Raw genomic sequence first — 23,153 nt, 5'->3', positions numbered from 1 at the left:
AATGTTATTGTATAGACTATGCCATAGTCGATTTTTGATATGATGAATGCATTCCGTTGAACTTGAAACTATACACATGTTTACCACAAGTAAAGTATTCAATAAATGGTCATAACAAAGGTTTATATAGTGACAGTAAAAGTAAAGTATAAGCATGCAACATAATTATAATGAGGGTTCACTTACTGAACAATTTTGGGATCTACCAGTTAATTGATCGCGAAACCCCATGTAAAAAATCGACTGTGTACTTTATGAATTTTGAGCATGACTTTTTTGCCCAGGGACTTTGTTCCTAACACACACTGTCAATCATACTCTTCATCAATTTGTTATCAATCCCATCTAACCGCAAGCACCAAGCATGGAAGTATGAGAAATACTTCCATGCACCAAGTGAAAGTGTTAACTTTCGCGCCAACACAAAGTGCCGCAAATTCCACTAAGTTGTGTATGCTGTAGTTAGTGGTAACAAGTCACAATTGATAATTGGTGTGTGTTACTTCCTTGCATCATAGGCATATTCTGCATGGTTGACTTTAACTCCTCCCCAGTCTAATATCATCTTATCTGGGTTTTCATCCCAATGACCTGGTAGCTTTACCTACAAAGAAAAACAAAGTATGAGACACAACATTACTTTCATGACAACTGTCAAACAATATTCTAACTTTGTCACAAACATAATGTAAGTTTTCAAAGTTACAAATATTTTCTGTACAATTGATTGGTAACATAGTTTCATTCTCGTAAAAATAAGACTTCTCTTATTTGGATAGCAAAAGTGCAAAAATTGGATTTACAAAATCAGATAGCTATTGGATCATGATGTCCGGCAATTTGGTTCACTGTCACATCAATATAATACAACTGAGTCAGATTTAATTAAGTATTTAATTAACACTATAGCGTGTGGGTGTCAACGCGAAACTCGTACACGCTATGTGAACCAATCGGATGTGTATAGCAATAACGGGATTGATCGATTTTAAGCCCTAGGTAGTTCCATGTAAAATGTAGGATTTTATTTGATTAAAATTTGGTATAGCCTACTTATGATATTTTTTATTTAAATTGAAGTGTTTAAGAATGAGAATAAATGTACTGTTTTTAGCTACTGTTGTGCATTGTTCGTCTCATATAACACAGGCAACATCATTATTTTGGCGTATAATGATGTCGCCTGTGTTATATGAGACGATAGATGCACTCCAACTGCTACAAACAATACCTTTATTCTCTCAACACTGTCCATAATTGGCTGTCACAACATGCACATCTAATGACTTTCCTTTTGGAACACACAATCAACATAAAAAACATCTCCACATCAGGAAGAAGGCTGAGGTTGTAAAATGAATTCCAAACCCGGGGGTGCCACTCATATACCATTGCATGTTGTCATCACTGACCAGACACTTTTATTTTTCACCCAAAACACTGACATGCCCAAGGGCTGAAAGGTAACCCTTACCACTGACCTGCTATGAAAAAGGATACCCAAATCACTGACCACAGCCATGGTGCAAACAAAGGTACCCATATCACTGACCTTACATGTCCCAATGACCCTTTTCACTGACGAAGGTAGAAAGCAATAGGCCTATTTACCTAGTGTATTTCCAATCCCTTTACATACAATTTCTGTTATAATATGAAATAGCCTGGAATATCATCCTTAACACAAAATTGTGGTCATACACAACAAACAAGCTGCAATCATTTCATTGGTATCCAATTAGTACAAGTACATCCTGGGAAAATCATACACCAACAGGTTATTTGTAGTGGAAAAGTTTTATTTCCTATTCTTGGCAATAAATACATGAACCATATTAAATTCACAATACTTTTGCATCTGAAATATAAAGCACTTTTTTCCCCCGTTTAACTTCGGTTTTGCGCGGGTGACAAACAGCGATGGCAAATGTCACTTCACGATTTCCAAAAGGCATGGTTCCTGTCATATCTGGTTCAGCAGTCAAGCGTATGTCGTAATCCATTCCGATTACACAGTATCTGTACCTTGTACAAAATTAAGTAGTCTCTACGCCTGTCTCTCACGCAGCCCGCTCGGCAGCATGCACAAACATCACCGAGTTTTAATCATGGTACAAGACCGGGCACAAGACTACAGGGTGTCCCAGAAAAAATTACCGAGTGAGTAAAATTGAACGTAAGTCGAGAAATATACATTAGAATCAAAATATTAAAAATGTAGCGCATAGCCTATTTTATTGTGCATCACATACGAAAATTTTATTTGATTCGTTTGACTGGTTGGTAAGAAATTAACTATTACATAATGCGCGCATCAATGCAGTTCATTCCAAGTTTGATCAGCAGGCGCTTTTTCATACTCGCTCACCGCTTCCTAAAGTTTGTGTATGTCATTAAATTTAGTCCACATTATCTATTTTATAATCCGACGGTGTTATATTTTTCATGCTTCCACTGAAGATCAATAACAGTTTGTCCGAGAAAACTTTGATTTCTACAATTGGAAGCTTTCTAACTTGAATTCTTTAGGTTGTGCAAATATGTTATATTTTAACTTTCCAAAGAACATTTTGTGCCAAGAATGACAATGATCAAGTGCTTGCAGTTTTACGTGTGATTTTTGATACCATGCAACATTAATTTTTTGCATTACAATTTCTTGGAAATATTCCAAAAACATTAATGTGTGTGAGAAATTTTTTAAGCCAGCTAGAATTCTCTTTACAATAATTCTGTATGCAACATTAATATCAACATTACCGAAAAAGGATATATACAAGTTCCGAGCATCATCGTACATGCAAGCTTTCATATTCAATATCGTGCAGGTTTTCAAATTTGAACCAAAAAATTAGATGTTTTGAAAGAAACAGATTGTTTAAAAATAACGAAAAGGATTTCACCAAACAAAATATGAAGCCCAATGACAGTGTTAACCACTAGTGCGCATTGTGTTGAATGATCTCTCTTTCAAACTTGGAATGAAGTGAATTGAGGCATGCTTTATGTAATCGCTCATTTCTTCGCAATCAGTCAACCGATGCCAGTAAAATTAGCGTACAAGATGCGGAATAAGATGGGCTACACCCTGATTTTTAGATTTTTGGATTCTGGTGTCTAATTCTCGACTTACGTCCAAATTCATTCGCCCGGTAATTTTTTCTGGGACACCCTGTATATATTACACTTACAGATCCGGAAGTAAGAAGTTGTTTACAATCAGGAACGAAAACAGCGGCTGACGTCAAATGCTGGACCTTGATTTTTCATGAACCCAAAACGCCGACATATCTATTGTAAAAAAGGTACCCTTTTTCCCAGAAAACACCAAAATTGAGACCCTTTTTTTAGCGTCCCGCGGACGTGGCCTATGCCTATGCTTAAAAGATACCCTTTTACATGAAATTTTGGTCGGTGATGACTTCATTGACGGTTCAACTGGCACCCCCGGGATTCCAAATTAGAGAACATTGGTTACAGACTACTACAAACTATTCGCAAACAGGTTAAGTCCCAGCATCACCCGTTAATGAGGGCTAATGATTCCATGAAGTGCCACAGACAAAACTGATACGCACATGCCGCTTATTTTTACGGTCTTTTGCGTACACATGAAACGCTAGCATGATTGTTAGACATGCACAATAGAACCATCGGCCCTCATGAATATGCGAGAATTTACAGCATACAAAGCATGGGGACTTTGGCTGTTTGCAAATAGTCTGTAGTAGTCTAGTTACTATTGTTACGAGTCGTACTTGACTCAAGGCCAAAATCACCTTTTACCCGAACTCACACGAATGCACAACACAAATACACTGTTTATTTAAGCTAACAAAATCTAAGTCTTTAATTGAAAACAGAGTATGATTGGTACATATAATAACAATATCGCATATACAATAAAATCACACAATGACAGTTTTACTCTATGACTACTTAACCAGCTGTCTTCTTGTTGGTGATCCTAGAGTTATTGCAATGTTCTGGACGACTGATGTAATATATCCTTATTAAGCTTGTCCTGCGAAGTCCAGTGTACACTTGCGCTTATAAATCCTTATGTATAAAATCCTCATACTGAAAATGATGATGCTTTCTCCAATCTCCTTTGCACTGTTATCTCCACAAATATATCTCCTTGCGCTGCTTTCTCCTCAAATATATCTCCTTGCGCTGCTTTCTCCAAAATGGTGTTTCTTTCACCAATCACTCTTTTCCAGGGAACCGGTTTCTTTAACACAGCTCCACTGTTTCTTGACAGATGCGTGGCCTTCACAAACCCAGCAAACTCCAGCAATTTGACAGAAGAACTTTGAATCCTTTGATGAGGAAGAGCACTTTTGTGTGCTCGCTGTCTTCTTCGTTGCTGTATTAAAATTAGCTCAATTATTGGCTATATAAACTGGTTAAATGTACTTCTTTTTTTTGAAGCACGAAGACCATCACACACATGTGGAGTTTTCAATCTCACATGACATTCTGTAAAGTCCCAACAAAAGCCTTCAGCTTTTTATATCAGTACTCATGCTAAAAAATCCCATCATCTATTAATAAACCATTACTTCAATCACATTTTCACAACATTGCTGCAATCTTGGGATTTCCCAATATTAATTATACACATTCACCTTTCACATTACATCACTTCCTGGGGGGTTTTCCTGATGGTGCAATAATGAACTGGGGCTTTCCAAGTTCCAAACATAGCTCTGACTTTGTTTACAATAATTTGGGGGAATTCCAAAATACAAGGGGGTTTCCCATCTCATGAAATACTTTCAGCTTGTAAACAAAGTTAAATAATTAAATTAAATCAAATTACTCAGGGCACATCACACTATGACAACTGAAGAGTCAAGCACCTACCTTGGAATGTTTTTCAGCATCTCTTAATTCAGTTTTCTTCTGTTTGCTCTGTGCTGTTTTGGCACTAGGATCCCCACAACCCCACACCTACACACAAGTAAACATGCAAAATATAGAAGAATACAGAGTATTAATTTTTCTGGAGATGTGTTTTAAAACTTCAATGTTCCAAATTGTATGGTCTGATATGTTTCCAATAGTTCCTGACAATCATGGGGTTGATAGAGCATATTTTTAATTTACGAATTATTATGTCAATTAGTTACTTATCATTAGAAAAAGTTTGAAGCCAATGATGCTCCAATTGTATTGGCTATGGACGGCGATATGTAAATTGGGTGATGATGTCACAGCTCATTAGAGTTTGTCACTCGGTCTACGGCAACTTGTTGTAATGTTTTCATCCTTGCCAAATAAAATCTGATGAATCCCACTGGCTACTGCTTAAGAGTTTGAAATTATTTAAAATCTTGAGTATTTTCTTTTCTCACCTCCATACACTTGATACGACTGGTTTGGAAGTTATGTGTGACAGTCTCGAAGCCTTCCTCTATATGGAGCTTCCTATTTCTACTATCTCGTCCAATCCATACACCTTTTGGTATATTCCTGGATTTGTCATTAAATACTACCATATTATCACCATCTAAGGAGCAAAACAAAATTGACATCCAAGTTATTTATTTTGAGAAACAAATTCATTCATTCATTCATTCATTCATTCATTCATTCATTCATTCATTCATTCATTCATTCATTCATATTTAAATCTAAAAATAACAAACATAATCTCAATTATTTACATGGCAAACATAGGATGTAAGCATGTCAGATAAATAAAATTAATTTTGAATATGGCCCAAATAAGCACATGACAACATGCAGGTACTTTTCAATTCAGTTATTTACAAGACATTATAACTGATCATATCTCAGAAGCTTTGATGTCGTTGTAGAGCACGACATTGGGGCCTGAATATGTTTAAAGCAAAACCTCCTACGTAACCTCTTTGCAGTTTTGTTTTAGACATGTTCAGGGGCCACAAGTACATAGAATGTTTTTCCTGACCGATGATGATGTGGCTTCCACTTCGATTAACCATGAGTAAATTGGGCCTCAATTTATTTGACAGCCTAATATATTACACATGCAAAAATCTTATTATGTTTATGGTGTTGATAAAGAGCTACACAATAAGTAACTTGTGCAAAGACAATGTAAAACTTAAATATTCTACTAATTCAACAATTCCAAGGGATATGCTGGAATACCAGTTATAATATGACTCTTGTAACTAACATATTGCTCACTGCAAATTGTACTCAAAATATGTGAAAACAAATTATAGATATAATGGTACTATTTACCTTCTAATATTTGGAAGTCTGGGGATATTCTTATGATGTGACAGTTAGCACCACCCCAAGGCTGGATACCGTCTCTGTATGTGTAAATAGAAGGACAATATGGGCATATCAAATAAGGATAACTTCTGAAATGAGCAACTGAATACAGCGACTCTCTACTAAATGCTACTACATGTAGGCTATTATGTCTTTCTATCATTATTACCTATACAAGGCATACTGAGCTTTCAGGCATGTCTAAAGTTTTCCGCTCTCACCGATGAAATAGGTTTACAGATCAGAGCACCCTGGAAGTTGCAAGTTAATATTATAGGTATGCCCATGATGCTTGCATTCGTAATTCCAGTTTACAATCACTTAATAATAAAAACTTAATGTTTTAGATTTGTTTACTTTGGTAAACATAATATGGCCTCATTGTGGTTACTATTTTATGATTTGTGTATGATGGAGATAAGCTTCAACACAACTTGTGTGAGTCTTTGCCCAGCCACTGAAACTGGCTTTGATGTTAATCAGTAGAGCTAGAGTGAAGACATGCTCACTAGCAATTGGTATATTTTGAGTTCTCATGTCTTTGTACGCTACCTATTTGTTTTGATGTTTACTAATTCACTGCAGAGAAAAGCAGTGTAACTTGGTTCACCTCAAGTTCGGTAGTGACATACGTGCATATTTTGCTTGTCACAGTATCGAATCACACACATAAAGGTTTATTGCTCTGAGTGTACATGCACGTGTACAGGGGCGGTTTGTCGGTACGCTTGTGGCGCAATCCGAAAAAGCATTAACGTCACTACAGAACTTGAGGTGAACCATGTTATAAGCCCTCTATGTAACTCTTACACATACCTCCATTCTACATCAATAGCTACTGCATACACATAGTCCCCATCACAGCGTAGTATAAGTACAGTAGGCCCTCTATAGCCAAATACATGATGCTTAAACCTATTGAGACTTAGTCCATGGTCTTCACTGCTATATAATATACTCCAGTGATATTCTTCTGCCACTTCCTTGAGAAATCACAAAATAAGGGATATTAAAAAGAAAATTAAGGCACAACACTAAGATAATTTTTCAGATGTATTCTTCTTTCACCATGCAAGTCTGGTAATCAGATCAATGTCCTTTTAATGCTTGACCTGCATATAAAGTTATTGTACAAAATACACATTGCCAGATTATTTATTCTTTGTGAATCATTTGATTCTCACAGAATATTTATTGGGTGGACTCTGATAATTTATGAGAGTCAAGAATACAATTTTATTCCCACAAATCTCAACACAATTCTGCCAAAAATTTTAACCTTGCACTGAAACAAAATAAGTAAAATTCCCTAGTATCTTTTTTTATCTGACCTAGGCTTATAAATCTGTATATGACTACTTGAATAACTGGTCACAACATTAGTCAATATACATAAACAGGATTGAGTTTGCTGCAAATATGTTTTGCACTCAGGTCTAATGACTGGAACACACCAATCTCCACCAGACAGTCAAATAACATCTCTGTTTTTTAAATCAATTCTGGCGATTCACAATACAATACGCTGCCAGCGGTTGCTCTTGCTAGTCTAATTTTTGACCTTCAGGGTTAACATCGCCGTTCTAGCCAACATTGAATTTTCACACGAGTGTGATAATAATTATGTTGGAAACAGCTCCACGAAGGATTCCGTGTGATCAATAGATAGAAAATGGATCTACTAAAATTGTAAATTACTGTTTTGCTGCGCATTCGCGTGTAACATCGTTATATTGATGACATTTAAACACATAGTGACATTATGTTCCTGTGTTGTGGGCTTTGGACATTTTCCCATTATGCACTGCATGTTTTCACCTTTCACCCAGCAAACGCTGGGGCGCATCTTATTTTGAATCGACCGAATTCTCAGAACTCATTTGCACCCAAATGTTTAGATTGTCTAGGATGTGCGTCATATATAGAGTGAAATCAGACTTGACAGAAATCAGTCAGAATTCGAGACTCACTCGACTACACTTTCAAATTTTCCTTATAGAGATTGTAGAGTGATTCAAGTCATTGTGGGGGTTTGATGTAAAACAAAGATACAAAACCAGTACCTTATTTTTGTCACCACTTGCTGATGCTGATGCTCCATCAACTTGTTCACTTTGACCTTGTGATTGAGAAAAGCATGATGGAAGAGTAGAAGTCAAAATCCACCACCTCGTCATAGATAATAAACGCCCTTCAAAGATTTCAGAATTGGTCACATTTGTACTATGTTCCTGTACAAAGAAAATGATATAAAGTTAGGAAACTTAACACTCCAGACACCATCACAAGTGAGGGCCTATTATTGCACTGATTACTGTATAAGTGGTAATTTTCGCGTACAGTTATTTTCGCGATTTGGAGTGAGAGACACATTTTCGCGAATGTTATTTTCGCGATTGGCTAGTCCTTCCCTCTACGTGTAATACATTATTGCATATATTCGCGAGGTGTTATTTTCGCGTTTGGAGCTCTAATCGTGAAATTCGCGAAAATAAAACCCTTGCGAAAATTACCACGTATACAGTTTATGCAGAATCTTAGCTAGGATTTGACAAGTGCCCACAATTTTTACCTAAACTGCCTGTTAAGATTTTACCCCGAAAATATAAACCAGACCACTGCATCTTTTGGGGTTCAGTCAGTTCAAATACCGTATTTCGTCAAATAGTCGCCCCCCTCAAATAAACGCCCCCCACCACTTTTTTCACCAAGATGTTTCAAAAATGCCGATATTTTCATGCTATCTTGTGTAGTAAGCTTACCAAGTTGCACACATGGTCGATATTATAGTGTCACTTTTTGGCGAAAATCTGGATTGGAAACCCGGAAGTGAACCAGAAGGCAGTGTTTCTAGTTCATAGTTCGTCATTTTAGCGTGAGTTTTAAGTTTACCTAATGATTTTAATGGGAATTATCGTTCTAAAATTGACCTTGAATAAATGCCCCCCATTTGGAAAATGTAACGCCCCCGGGGGCGTTTATTTGACGAAATACGGTAGCTATTGCTATAGCCTTGATTTATTAGTCTGGTCTTGTTTTGATTTCACAGAACTAAATTCAAGCAATATTTTTAGAATTTAGCATATCTAAAATGATGGGCGGACAGGTGGCTAGCTAATACAGTGGCCTAGCGTCATAGGGGCATTGATTGCAAAATTGATAAAATCCCATAGGAAAATGGTAAAAAAACGATTGCAAAATTTAGAAAAATAAAACAGCTTGTGTCCCCCCAATCAGACCCGGTGCCCCCAATCAAGGTTGGTGCCCCCCCCCCCAAATATGATGACCCACTACGCTACTGAGCTAATACACTGATTGTATGCTAGTTTTTCATGTTTTGATTCAAGTAAACAATCAGGACCTTATGCATTAGTTCACATATCAACTACATCTGGGCAAAATTATTCTTATTGTGAATTTTTCAGGTAATCTTTTTGCTTAAGATCAATCACCTCTAATGCAGCCAATGATATGGGGGCATTTACCAGAATTCACTTCACATAACATTGGACACACAGCAAACACACACATCTTTGGTTCCTTTCCCCCACCAGTGTATTGCAACCCCACATTGCAAATACTGTAGAGTTTCAGGTGTACAAAATCCTCAAGTTAAAAGTCCCGTGTTGGGAAATCCTAGGTCCTCATTTACTAGTCTTTACAAATGGTGCTGTATGTGTCTACACCATCTGATGTAAACAATTAACGGGTGAGATACTTGAACGGAATACTGACAGAGTCTGGTAGGGGATGTAAAATCAACCCATATTTTCAACCAGATCAACAAATCATAATTTCCCTTCCTTGGCAATATCAAAAATCTAGATCACTCTAAAATGCCTACCTCATCTTTGCCTCTGTAAATGTTTGTCAAGAAAAATAGGTGCATAGCAGCGACTAAATTTGGACAGTTTGTATCCATCCATGATAAAGCTGATGACTGACTACCTTTTGATACAATGGTATGAGCCAGCTCCTTGATAACAGTCTGTTCAATTTCTGTCCACTTGTGGAATGTTCCATTAGTTCTCATGGAGATGATGTATGCAGTTTCTAACAGTGAATGAACACCTACGAAATAAAAGAAACATTGAAAAAAGTTAGAAGCACATAGAATTAGGCATTGTTAATATGTGATCTTGTTTAACATTTAGCAGCATAAGAATTCAAAATTATCTGATTCTTGACATTTGCTCTTAGCAGAAATGCCCCCAGTCATAACCAAATTACAATTTGTAATTGCTTCAAAATTCAGCATACATTTTGGAAGGTCATTTGGGCAGTTTGTTCCATTTATTTCTATTAGCATACATCACAAATGCAAGTGCTGAGACCCTAGTTAACAATTCTGTATACCATGTAATGATAAATATAGAAAGCTACAGCAAAAAGTTGATGATGGCAAACTTCAAAAAGTGTAATGGCAGTGGATTTCAGGGGGGGCAAAATCAACAAATTTTGTGCAAAATTACTGCAAAAAGTGAAATTTTGGGTTTTTAATGGGGGAGAGCAACAAGATGGGGACAGGGACTTCTGATTTCCTCTCATTAGGATCCATATTTGCACACAACTCATAGATTGTGTTTTAATACCCAAGTAAGTTCTGCTTACATTTCCATTGTTATACTAACTTACTTTAAAATCAACAATATTGACCACATACAGATTACCTTAGCTTTTTCAAGGTACTTTAACTTAGCTTTTGGCTAATACAAGGTTCTCCCATATTCAAGTTCTCCCACAATCTATTTCCTCTTGCTTCAAGATTGTCCAGAGTAAAGTACTTTCTTTCTGGCGATGATAAGTATGCTCCAGACAGTTTGTCCTACACCATCTATCCATATTGACATTATCTAATGATATAAGTGGACTCATTTGCCTGTTCAGTGTAACCACACTTTTATCAACTCCTTAAAATTTATCATATCCATCAGTGTTGTAGGTCTCGAGACCAGGTCTCGGTCTCGAGACCATCTCGAGACCTGGTTTTGCAGGTCTCGGGTCTCGGATGTCAAGGTCTCGGTCTCGGACCTCAAACGTCTCGGTCTCGGATCTCAAAAGTCTCGGTCTCGAACGTTCTTTAGTTCGAGACCTGTCGAGACCTGAAGAAAAAGATATGATTTCTGTTGTTGTTCATTACTTATTCCTTACCCTAAATTTCAATGAATGTTGAAGAATTTGTTAAAAATAAAGATACAGAAATCATTTGTTATGATACTGACGTATGAGTTTAGGGATTTAACAATAAATGGAGTTATAAATGACTCATAAGTGAGATGTTCGGATGTGGGCTTCCAATTACAGTTCATGATTAAACATAGGTGGGCAGGTGGCGTCCTCCAAAAAAAAGCATAATAGAAGAACAAATAGAGCGATAGTTGCCCTGTGCAGTGTGCATCTTCTTTTCAGCACGAAAAACGCTGTGTTTTGGACCCAAATATGGTAAAATTGCTCAATTTTGCGCGTTTTGCGAACTGGCCCATTGTGTAAAATATACACTTTCATTTGGGTTCAAAAAGTCCAAAATTGCTTCGTAAAGCAAAAAACATCCCAGTAAAACCGAACAAAATATCCTGTCCCAACCCCTCCCCTAAATGGATGGGTCCTTTTTTCAAATTCTTTGTGGAAAATAGCCCAATTTTGCCGTCACTACATGTAAAACAACATTTTTGACATTTTCACACAATTTCGAGGAAAAATTGTAAAAATTAAGAGAAAAAGTGTTAAATTTGGTCCAAATTTCTTGAAAAATTGGAACATTGATGAGTCCCCTTTCAAATTCTCAGCGGCACACCCCTACCCAAACCAAACTTGAGTATCCCCGGAATTAAACCGATGTCTCGGTCTCGGTCTCGAAACTTAGAGGTCTCAGTCTCGGAAGGGGTGGTCTTGGTCTCGGAAGGTTTGGTCTCGGTCTCGGTCTCGATCTCGGATGGGCAGGTCTTGGTCTTGGTCTCGGTCTCGGACATAGAGGTCTTGACTACAACACTGATATCCATTGATACAAATAGAAATTGTTACAATACAGCATACTTTACCTTTTTCTGTTAGACCATCTGTTCCACAAAACACTCTAATATAAAATTCTAGTTGAGACTGAGTACTGGTCAATGATTGCACTTGTAGAAAAGCTTGATAACACTGCTGTCTATTGATAACTTCCAGTGATATGGAAGCATGTTCAGGGTTAATGTTTGTCTGGGCTATGTGGTTGAAGAAAGTTTCTGCTAAATTTTCTGCAAAATCTGGAAATTGGTTCTGTGTATTGGAAATATGCAAAGTTTTAAAGTTACTTTGGGTTGTCTAAAAATCACAACATACAACCAAAACTTAATTCTTTTAAATAAATTTAATAATATGTTTCAAAACCTGTGACCATATAATACTGAACTATAACACCCATCCACAAGCCACTGGCAGCCAGCTTGCAAAACTGATATCATTTTAAAAATACCCAGGCATCTGGGAAGTGTATTACAGTATTATACTGCTTTAGTTAATTACAAGTAATCTAAATTAAAGTAATTTTGCAGTCAGTGAAATTGCTAATTGGAAAACTGGACCTGCTTTTCATCTAATATTATTTTTAAGTCTTATCCTTACTTTTCTTCTTAAAATGTCAAAAAGGGAGTATTTTCCATAACAAAATAATACTGTATTCTCAAGTATATATACCCCTGTGAGAAACATTTCAAGTACGGTAATGAAAGCAGTCCCAAGCTTTACCAAATCTCTGTGATGAACTAAAAACTATGACACAGTGCTGTCAACTTTTTGGAATTGCTTGGAATGAGATATTGTCGAACATGGGCATACAGAACAGAAATATTGTTTGCTTACTGAAATTGTTAATTGTTGACCCCTAATGTTTTTCAGCAGGACGCTTAAGAACCTAAAACCTGGAGGTTGGGAGTTTCATCCACCAACAATATTTTGATATGCATGAGCTTTTACCACCTTGGTGTGAGTGTGTGAGAAAGTTCCCAATTGCATGAAAATGTTTGAGACTCACACCCTGAATGTGTGAGAGTTGACAGTCCTGTATAACAATAAAAGGTTCACTCTTCCATGCACCATTATCCCTCTACTTCAAGCAAGTGTCTGAAGATTGCTTCAGCTCGGTCAAAAAACTAAGATCCAACTCAAATGTAGCTGAGCAGATAAATAACACTCTGTGATTTTTACTTACCACAAAAGTAGGCTTCAGTATTTCTGACCCAGGCTGCTCTTCTTTTGTAACTTTCTACAAAAGGGAAAAAGTCAAACATGATATGCCTTGCAAGCAGGGTATTAGCTAGAAATTCAGGTTTGCCTGTCATTTGAATAAATTTGCCTGTCCCAATTTGACCTTACTTCTACAGCCCATTGGGGGTTCAAAGAGATCATATATGTGCTGCTATGGCCTTGTTTTACAAACCTGGTCTACTAATAAAGGTCAATAGACTTTCTAAACACCTACAATTATAATGTAGCATCTGTCAAAGGCATTAATTTTGCCCGTCCCAGGAGCAAACTCCCCGTCTAAAATGACGGCCAGACGGGTGGCTAGCTAAGACACTGCTTGCAAGTAATTTAGTCACATTTACTACTTTGAATGTAACATATTTTTGTAACACATAAAATGAAATGTTATTTAATAAAATTGTCATTAGGTGTTTTTTCATATCGTCAGCCTGCTACGCTAATTGCCTAAGTCATTCTTACATGTTTCTCATTTGCAATTTAGATTTTCTTAGTAATAAACCCATAAGTAATCACATTTCCAGCTGCATTTTTTATCAACTTGTGGAATACATCTCTTTTGATGCATTCCACAAGTTAATGAAGAATGCAGCTGGAAATTTGATTAATTATGGGTTTATTACTAAGAAAATCTAAATTGCAAATGGGAAACATGTAAAAATGACTTTGGCAATTAGCGTAGCAGGCTGACGATATGAAAAAATTACAAAAAGGAAGAAAACCAAAGTGTTGATAAAGCTAGTAGTTACAAGTGTCCATACAGACAGACTCTCCAACAATTACATAAATGCAACGTTTATTTGGTCGTATCTCTTGCAGAAAATAATGTGTTTGTTTTTTTTTGCTTTTTTTAGATTTTCTGATTGAATGAATCACCTCTAGTACCTTTAATAACAGGTATCTCAAAGTTTTGACGAGAAAACAGTTTCACAAAACAGCTATCATAATTTAGGATAATCTTTGAGAGTAAAAATGACACAAACCCAAGGAGAATAACAGTTTTTGTATTGTCAATAGTACTCACAGTCACCCAGTAGTATGCAATTAAACAACAAAAACTACTGGACAATGGATTGCATAAGTGATAAATTGAATGGACATTATTCCATTGAAATAAGATCAGGGATACATAAGTTCAAATTTCACTAAATTAAAACATCCTCATCCTGATATCTGTATTTGAATTTCCAGACAAAATATGTGATGTGAGAACTAACATTACTCAGGTATAAACAGTGATCCTTTATATAAGAGTGGAAACAAAATGTTTGTACCATTATGATGTACCCAAGTACTTATAAACTACCGTACTTAATAGACAGTAAATCACAACTTACTGATAAAAATAAGTCAAAGCGATGATCCCTTACAACTTCTTTAGCAGCTGCTGAATTTCCTGATTTACTTGCTTCACCACCCATAGTTTATTTAGTGACTTGCAACTGATATGAAAAGAACAATAATGTAAATATTATAAAACAAATTCTCATCTATACTTTGAGACAAGGCAGGAAGATGTGCAAGGCCAATTCAACTAAATTCAGCTTCAGTTCAGGTATGAAAAATGATAGAGCTGAGCTTTAATTTCAGGATTTACTTACTTTCCTTGCCTTGGACTTTTTGCTTGTGTACTACTTTTCCTATTGATTCTCAGACATATACATTTGAAAGCTACAAGTGTGATGATGCCTACAACTCAAACAAATTATGCCAATCATGCTTTTTAAAGCAACATTGAATGTTAGGCCAGCAGCCAGGAGCCAGTCGCTAAAACTTAAAGATTCTTAGAGATTCTGTGAAGTATGCACACGCCTTGAGCATGATGATACACACCTGTGACTTCAGAATTAAATATAGGATTGAATGAAAATGATTGCATGAGATGACTGCGCGTGTGCGCCGCACGAAAAAGAATCCCTAAAATTTGCATTTTTAAAAGTACTTTTACTATTATGTCGAGGGTTCAGAACCAGAAAGCCTTAACTCACCTTTTGGCCATTTTGGTACCAAAATAATCACACACACCCACAGATTCTTCCAATCATAAAACCAGGGTCTTAGCTAGAATTTCAGGTTTGCCCATCATTTGAATAAATTTGCCTGTCCCAATATGACCTTTAAAACATTTACCAGACTTTTTCAGCCCATTGGGGATTCAAAGAGTTCAAATATGTGCTGCTCTAGCCTTGTTTTGCAAACCTGATCTACTAAAAAGGTCAACAGACTTTATAAACACCTACAATTATAATATAGCATCTGGATCTGGATCTGGATTGGTTACTCCATATAAGCAGGTACCTGCATCTCAACAGAGGTCAAAGGCATTAATTTTGCCTGTCCCAGGAGCAAACTCCCTGTCTAAAATGACGGCCGGGTGGCAGCTATGACACTGCATAAAACTTTAAACAAATCAAACTTCATATTGCAAATATAACACAGTTCTACTTAGCCACATCTCAATAGAGCCAATTTCAGTCAGCCAGAAAGCCTCAAGTCTGAGTTGAGGCCTCAACCTGGACCACTTAGGGAACGCTCATAAATACCTTGGTGGGGGGGCTGGAAAATTTGTAGGGGGTCAAAAAGTTTTGACCTTCCAAAAGGGGGGGGTCAAAAAGTTTTTGACATGGCAAAAGGGGGGGGTCAAGAAAGTTTTGACACCCATAAAGGGGGGGTCCAAAAAGTTAAATACAAATTTAGCGCGCTGCGCACATTGTCACAATAAAGCTCTTTTCATCCCGATCATAGGCGTAAATAGAGTAAAATACAAAATTTTTATGCGTGTTACGCAGCAGAAAGTGAAGCATTTTTTAAAGCTCCGGTATATATGTATGTAAAGCAACTGGCACTGCAATTGTTTTTTCGTCTGTGCCGCAAAATGTCATCTCCCCACACCAAGAAAGCTGGATACACCCCTGATACATCCATGCAATAACTTTTGAGACCTTATTTGAAAGCAATTTATTTATATTTTATGATGTCCTGACAATTTAGGCCTAATAAGGCCTGTAAGAGTGACACTGATAAATGATTAATTTATTGCTGATCTGTTTGCTTGAATTTGTAACAAGGTTGAAACTGTATAAGTTTAATCCACTGTACTAGTAAAATAAAGCATTACCTATAGTGGAAACAAGAGTGGAGTATTTTAAGTACTAGTATACCTTCATTATGTGTGTGTGTGTGTGGGGGGGGGGGGTAAAAAGTTTGGGTGTTTACAAAAGGGGGGTCAAAAAAGTTTTCAGTCCATAAAGAGAGGGGGGTTCTAAAAGTTTAACATACAGACAGAGTGGGGGTCAAAAAGTTTTGACATACCGAAATCAAAATTTTCCAGCCCCCCCTACCAAAGTATTTATGAACGTTCCCTTTAAAGGTTAACAATTATGTTGAAGTGCCAGGCACTTCACACTAATCCATACTTTATTTGAGTGTAGTTACAGAACTATAATAGATAATTGAATGGTCATTAGCTTATATTGTAAAGAGATTAAAATAACACATTCTATCCACCATTGACAACATTGAAAGCTAGAAGCTGCAACTCCGAGATTGCAGATTTCAGTTAATGCCAGAAAGACGTAACTCAGAAATACTGGTACTAAAGAATAAATCTTAAATTCCATAATTGACATTTAGAATGAATAGGATACAACATCCGGTTATTACAGGCCCAAACTTGAGTTAAATCAGACACTGACTTACATTGTGAGTTGTACGTAGGTTTAGTTCGCAAAAATATTAAAACCTGTTTTTCTCTGAATGGCATTTTGAGTCAAGGCTTTCTGGTTCTCAACCCTCCATGTATTAATCGTCCATTGTGTTGAACAAGGACAAGGTCAAGGACAAGGTCCGACGGTTTACATGTATGCTTAAAATTGTGACGTGAGTACGAGTGTACACCAGGGGTAGCGCTAGGTTGCTTTTTGGGGTTCCGGACCCACCAAAATAGAGTTCGGACCCCTTGTTTTTAAATTTTCTTTAAAGTTCAGGGGTCCCTGCGGACCCCCCAGTTTTTCAATCTAGCGCTATTGCAGACATACTATTTATGCTGCATTTGTGCAACTCGGACTCGCCAATCTCTACTCCGGACCCCCTACTTTTTAATTTTCTGCAAGTTCGGGGGTCCCTGCGGACACTGGAGTGTTTAGTTCTAGCGCTACCCCTGGTGTACACAAGGAATACGCTTAATTTGGCATTTAATTTAGTACGCAAATTGGGTAGGAATTTAACATCTTCCGACAAAAACTTTATGAGGTCATAAATGATCAAGATAAATGGAATACAGACATGTCATGATGATGGCGATCTATTCCTTTAGACCACCCTCGCTATAGGGACTAAATTATTACTTTTGCATCAAGGTTTACTTTTGCATCTAGGTTAAATAGTTGCCAAACACTTTGAAGTCAAGGTTTAATGTATTGGAAGTAGGGCAGGGCTTCGATAAAGAGGGAAATTATGTGGTCAAAAACAAGGATAAAACAACTTTTTGTAAACAAGTGAAAACAGCTATTCTGCTAGGAAGTTTTTGTCTCAAAAAACAATTTAAAAATTATCAGAAAAGCAAGAAACATACCTTCATAAAATCAGCATCACTTCCATCACATAAAAAGATTATCAGATGAGTGGAAAGTGGCAAAGAATTTGTGAAACGAGGGAATTTTTTAAAGAAAAATTCATCATGTTTTACGAGTAATTCGCCATCTTGAATAAATGCAAAATTGCTTGAAAATGCTAGATACGCTAGCGTAAATCACTGTCAAAACAAGCGTACATCAAGTGCTCGTGCTACGCGAAAGTTTTGGAGTTTGGATCACCGGCCATTCAGCTCAAAAATTGTGATAAAAACGTTGATTTTGGAACAAAATAAAGCTTTTACAACGAAATAAAAGGTATATTTGTATAGCTAAGAACATGTTTAACCTCGATGCGAAAGTTAAATTTGATAAATTTGTAATTTTAACCTATAGCTCGGGTGGTCTAAAGAAAAGATCGCCAGTGAACATGAGTGATTTTAAAAAGTACTAAAAATTATTTGATTCGTGTACATCGTTGAACATCATCAACATGCTCTTGCGCATGTTGCGTGACTGTGCGTAGTAAGCTGTTGTACGCAGATAACCTCGCTAATATGGACGTGTAGAGTAGCGTTGTGCACTAATGTATTAGCATGATTAGTCGCGGAGTAACAAGTGTAGTTGAATGTTCCACGATGTAAAGTTGTTTTTTTAAAACTTCCGTGGTCGGGGTACGCGCTGGTGAATAAGCCCAATCGGCATTGGAAGTTTGCAATGCATTGTGGGACAGTTTTTGCAGTTTTAGGACACTTTGTCCTTTGACCTATCGGGAAAATTGCTGTAATTATTAATAATTTATTTATTATTGTCATAATGTTATCATTAAAAATATTTAAATAATTAATTCATTTAAGGGGGTACTACACCCCTGTGGTAAATTTGTGACTATTTTTTTTGAATTTTTCTCAAAAAATAATAACACACTGGTAACAAAAGTTATGTATAATATTGGGGCAAGGAATCCAAATACTACATGTACACTGAAATTTCAGTGACTCGAGACAAGCGGTTCGTTATTTATGATAAGAAATGAGGTACATCCTATCGGGTACCTTATTTCTTATCATAAATAACTAACCGCTTGTCTTGGGTCACTGAAATTCCAGTTTAGTAATTGGATTCCTTGCCCCAATAATATACCTTCTGAACCTTCTGAACCTTCTGAAGTTGTAGTCAGCAGGGCGAAAACCGCAAATCGCTAACTATTTGGTGACCTGCAAGCTAGAGGTTTTTCTTGAATATATCTAAAGATGGGGCTGATATAGTGGTTTGAGTGAGGGAATTCCATGCCCTTCCAGTTCTTGGGAAAAATGAGTTTTTATAGACGTCCTTCTTGATGAATGGAATTTCAACATGTAGGTGGTGGTTTCTTCTCAAACCCGCAGCAGAAGAAGTTTGAATATAGGCTTCTTTGTTGATTCCGACCAACTCATTTTGGATTTTGTAAAACATAGCTAAACGATTTCTCTCCCTTCTGACAGCTAGAGTGTCCCATCCGAGATCTTCCAGCATCTGAGTGACACTACTTTCTCTTTGGTAATCCCTTGTGCCAAATCTTGCAGCTTTTCTCTGCACACTTTCAATCTTCTTTATGAGTCCCGCCCTGTATGGGTCCCATGCACACGCAGCATACTCTAAGACTGGACGCACTAACGTTTTGTTACCACTGTGTTATTAGTTTTTGAGAAATATGCAAAAATAGACACAAATTTATCGAGGGGTGTAGTACCCCCTTAATAATAATGTTTTTTAAGTTTGTTTTTATTCTAGTAACACGTTTTAAATTATAATTTTGTACGCACAAAACCCGAATTTTTCTGAATTTTCCAGATAGGTCAAAGGGCAAAGTGTCCTAAAAAAACCGGAAGTTACAATAGCGATTTGGCTTATTGAGATCGCGTAAAAGTGACAAGGTCGCCTACTACGCGCCGAACAGACAACCAATGTGTCAACCGACTTGTTGTCAAGTGCGTTGATCAGCCAATCAGCGTGATTGCTTATTTTTTCTGTGTGTACGCTCGTAGACGCTTGGCGCACAGCTCGGACCACGGAAGTTTAAAGAAATTAACTTTACAAGAATTAAATAATTTTTCTATATTAAACATGAATATCGATAAATGAGGTAAGCTTAAATTTCAACAATGGAAAGGAAGTGTACACACTGCTTTTCCAGCACCCTATCTAGTAAATAGGTTCAGGATGCACACCAGGAAGTAATATTTTATACTTGTCAATACATAATTACTTGGATATTACCTAAATACAACTTGAGTACACACATCAATCGAGATGAGATTTGTTTACATCGCCGGCAAATAACCTCAGCTGACCTGAGCTGCCGACATCTTTAAAATTACCCACAAGTCTAGAGGACCGAATAACTTTCAATTAGCATCTACATATTATACCGCAAGCGATCAAAAACAACAATATTGATCAGAAGATGTTTCTAATTATATTAGTTTATCAGTTATGATATCATTTGTTAATCAGATATTAATTTCTTCCTGCAATGGGAATATTTTACCATACGATTTTTTGCACGAAGTACGATATTAATTATTACGCGGAAGACCATTCATGAAGTGTGTTGTTCGGTTTGTGAATGTCAATTGGTTTTCGTGAGAGACGATTTTGCGTTGGGAAAATAGATTTGTATTTAGCGTTTTTCGTGTTAAAATGGCATGTTGCTGTAAAAAGAAGTGCAAATTATCCACTAAATATATTCCTGTAACTGTAGCCTACACACTTTTGATAGGAACTACAGTGCTTTTCTTCGCTTTTCCGTAAGTATTTTGTGTTCATACGAAAATGAGCGAGTCTTGTGTGTTGCTGTGAATTTTTCTCATCATGTTCTGTACTGCTGTCGATGCATGTTGTTTACCTGCTTAGCTTTGCAGTGCAATGAGTGTTTTATAAATTTATGAACAATTGAACTTCAAAATTGTGTTTTGAAGTCTGTGTATAATTATTTTATTCTAATACTTTAACTTAAAAGGGAAATCTCTTGTTGTATGTCAGCCAATGAAAAGTATAATACAATAAAAAATGTAATAAAAAATACTCGATTCAATCAAAATCTGGGAATCACTGCCACTGGCATGACTGGGAATTCCCACAGCCTGCCAATCACATGATCATGACATGATTATCAGAATCGTATAATAAATTGATGTCTGGATAACCCCTCAATCATGTTACTTGCTGCTACGCCCACGCCCACGTAAGGATCGAATATCCCGTGAATCCATCGTTCCTACAGTCACTGACACTGACAAGACATGACTGAGTGAGGGCCGATGACACACATTCGATGGGTGTAACGGCCTGCCCCTGCCCCTGTTAAACTCGATTCAGATTCAGATTCCAGCACTGTCCGAGTGTCCGCATCGCAACATGATTGTGTGATGCTGCGATGCTTTTTACACCACACCATCGCAATATGTGCCCATCCACCACAAACTGGTCGTAAAGTCGGCATTTTCCATTTTGAGATGCAATCAAAAACAGTACATGGATTTCTATGTAAAGTATATTAGGAATTTTACCTTTTAGGCTTTGATGCCCAATAACTTCACTTCCAGATGTCCGACGAAGCTGGTTGAGGTGCTATTTTAAAGCTGAAAGCGCATTCTTTCAAAATCTGCAATAAGCAGAAAATGATTTAGAGCCGACTTTACTACCACTTCGTGGTGGATGGTCACATATGTTGTGATCGCGATGGAAGTATTGCTGTCCTGTTTTCATTCTACCATGTCCATGTAGTGTATGCTGACCTTAATTTTCTAGCACTAGTAGCCAAGCGATATCACAAGAACGTGATCAAGTTGAACAAATTTCAATTCCATTGTGCGATGAGAATTTTCACCGCGGAGCTCGTAAAAACCTGATAGGCAAAATATTTAATTCTCGATCAAAAAGCCAACTTGGGTACGCACATATAGTTGCGTCAAGTGTACTACGCAAAGACCAGTGTCCGAAATTTATTAAGGAAAATATGGCGGTTGTCCCGAGGACAACTAAAGCATGAATTCTGCTTGTCCTCAAAACATTTTGGTTGTCCAACTTGTCCCCAATATATATGTCATGTTTTTGAGTGCAAAGAATCCAAAGAATGGTTGTCCAGGGGATAAGTACATAGCACAATATGGTTGTCCCCAGTGATTTTTGGACAAGAGGATAAGTGCTTATTTCGAACACTGGCAAAGACACACGCTTACGGCGCAAGCACGTCTTTTGAGAATGGTCAATCACTGTTTCCGGACGCGCGATCGTGCTGTTCCAAGTAAAGTATGCTGACGCAACAATAGGCTACGGTAGCCCGTAGGTACGCAGAAGATACATCCTCTCATGATCGAGAATTAAATATTTTGCCTAAATAAAGCTCATCTGACTTTATGCTATAGGCAAAATATTAAATTCTCGATCATGAGAGCAAACTTGGGTACGCACAGATATTTGCGTCGAGCGTACTACGCAAAGACCGGTGCTTACGGCGCAAACACAGCTTTTGAGAATTGACCAATCACACGATCGTTGCTAGGCAAGGTCAAGGCGCGATCGTGTTATTCTATGAAAAGTACGCTGACGCAGAAGGTTCATCCTCACATGATCGAGAATTGGTTATTTTGCCTATAATTCAAATTGATCTTTTCATAAATGTTTTTGATAAAATTTAAAAAATAAAATAAATCAATAGACCGCAGTATGTGATGCGATCAAGCAAAATCAGTCAGAACTCAGAAATATTAAATTTTCAGTTTCTAGTAAGAGGCATTTACAAAGTTGCATTTTGCAGACCACCCTATTGAAATTGAACAACCAGTTCCAAAGATATGACTTGAGTTTCCAAAACAACAGGAAACAAAAGGACATATCCTTTGTGTGGCTACATGTATATCTCAAAATCAATTTTTCCGAGTTCCAACTGATTTTGCTTGATCGCATCACATAGAATTTGATGGAGCTTTCTTTTAAAAAAAATACACTTATGGACTTGTCTAGTAGGAGCTCAACAAGAAGCTCAATTAGAAATTGTCAGCTCTAAAATCACAGGAACAAGAC

The 23,153-nt window shown here is 37.0% G+C and overlaps 2 protein-coding genes across 4 annotated transcripts in view; one reads left to right on the top strand and one right to left on the bottom strand.

Moving 5' to 3' along the window:
- Window positions 1-20,446, bottom strand: LOC140152766 (uncharacterized). 2 transcript variants are annotated; one of them, XM_072175267.1, is made up of 12 exons: window positions 20,346-20,428; window positions 15,756-15,914; window positions 14,853-14,957; window positions 13,463-13,516; window positions 12,312-12,531; window positions 10,118-10,344; window positions 8,337-8,504; window positions 7,090-7,256; window positions 6,238-6,311; window positions 5,361-5,515; window positions 4,870-4,956; window positions 1-604 (listed from the first exon to the last, which is right to left on the bottom strand). In XM_072175267.1, exons 3-12 carry the CDS (start codon window positions 14,934-14,936, stop codon window positions 500-502), a joined length of 1,341 nt encoding a protein of 446 aa, XP_072031368.1. In that variant the 5' UTR covers window positions 14,937-14,957; window positions 15,756-15,914; window positions 20,346-20,428; the 3' UTR covers window positions 1-499. The 2 variants fall into 2 exon arrangements, with proteins under 2 accessions (XP_072031368.1, XP_072031361.1); XM_072175260.1 differs by lacking the exon at window positions 15,756-15,914 and having other exon boundaries at window positions 20,346-20,446.
- Window positions 20,447-20,593: 147 nt separating this feature from the next.
- The window catches only part of LOC140152754 (uncharacterized), a 70,232-nt gene continuing 67,672 nt past the window's right edge, over window positions 20,594-23,153 (top strand). Inside the window, exon 1 of one of the 2 annotated variants that reach the window (XM_072175240.1) lies at window positions 20,594-20,875. In XM_072175240.1, coding sequence (XP_072031341.1) covers window positions 20,769-20,875 — 107 coding nt within the window. In that variant the 5' untranslated portion in view covers window positions 20,594-20,768. The remainder of the gene's footprint in view (window positions 20,876-23,153) is intronic. The other variant, XM_072175248.1, reaches the window with a different exon arrangement.

This window comes from Amphiura filiformis, chromosome 1, assembly GCF_039555335.1.
Source record: "Amphiura filiformis chromosome 1, Afil_fr2py, whole genome shotgun sequence".
Lineage (NCBI taxonomy): Eukaryota > Metazoa > Echinodermata > Ophiuroidea > Amphilepidida > Amphiuridae > Amphiura > Amphiura filiformis.
The sequence above is the reverse complement of the archived record's forward strand: the minus strand, read 5'-3'. Positions and strand labels throughout refer to the sequence as shown.

Excerpts from the sequence above, each read along its gene's own strand:
- LOC140152766 (XM_072175260.1), bottom strand. The coding sequence starts at position 14,936 with ATGGGTGGTGAAGCAAGTAAATCAGGAAATTCAGCAGCTGCTAAAGAA. Across the intron at positions 10,345-12,311 it reads AGATGGTCTAACAGAAAAAG|GTGTTCATTCACTGTTAGAA; the intron begins GTAAAGTATGCT and ends TTTATTTCGTAG. Across the intron at positions 7,257-8,336 it reads CAAGTGGTGACAAAAATAAG|GAAGTGGCAGAAGAATATCA; the intron begins GTACTGGTTTTG and ends TGATTTCTCAAG.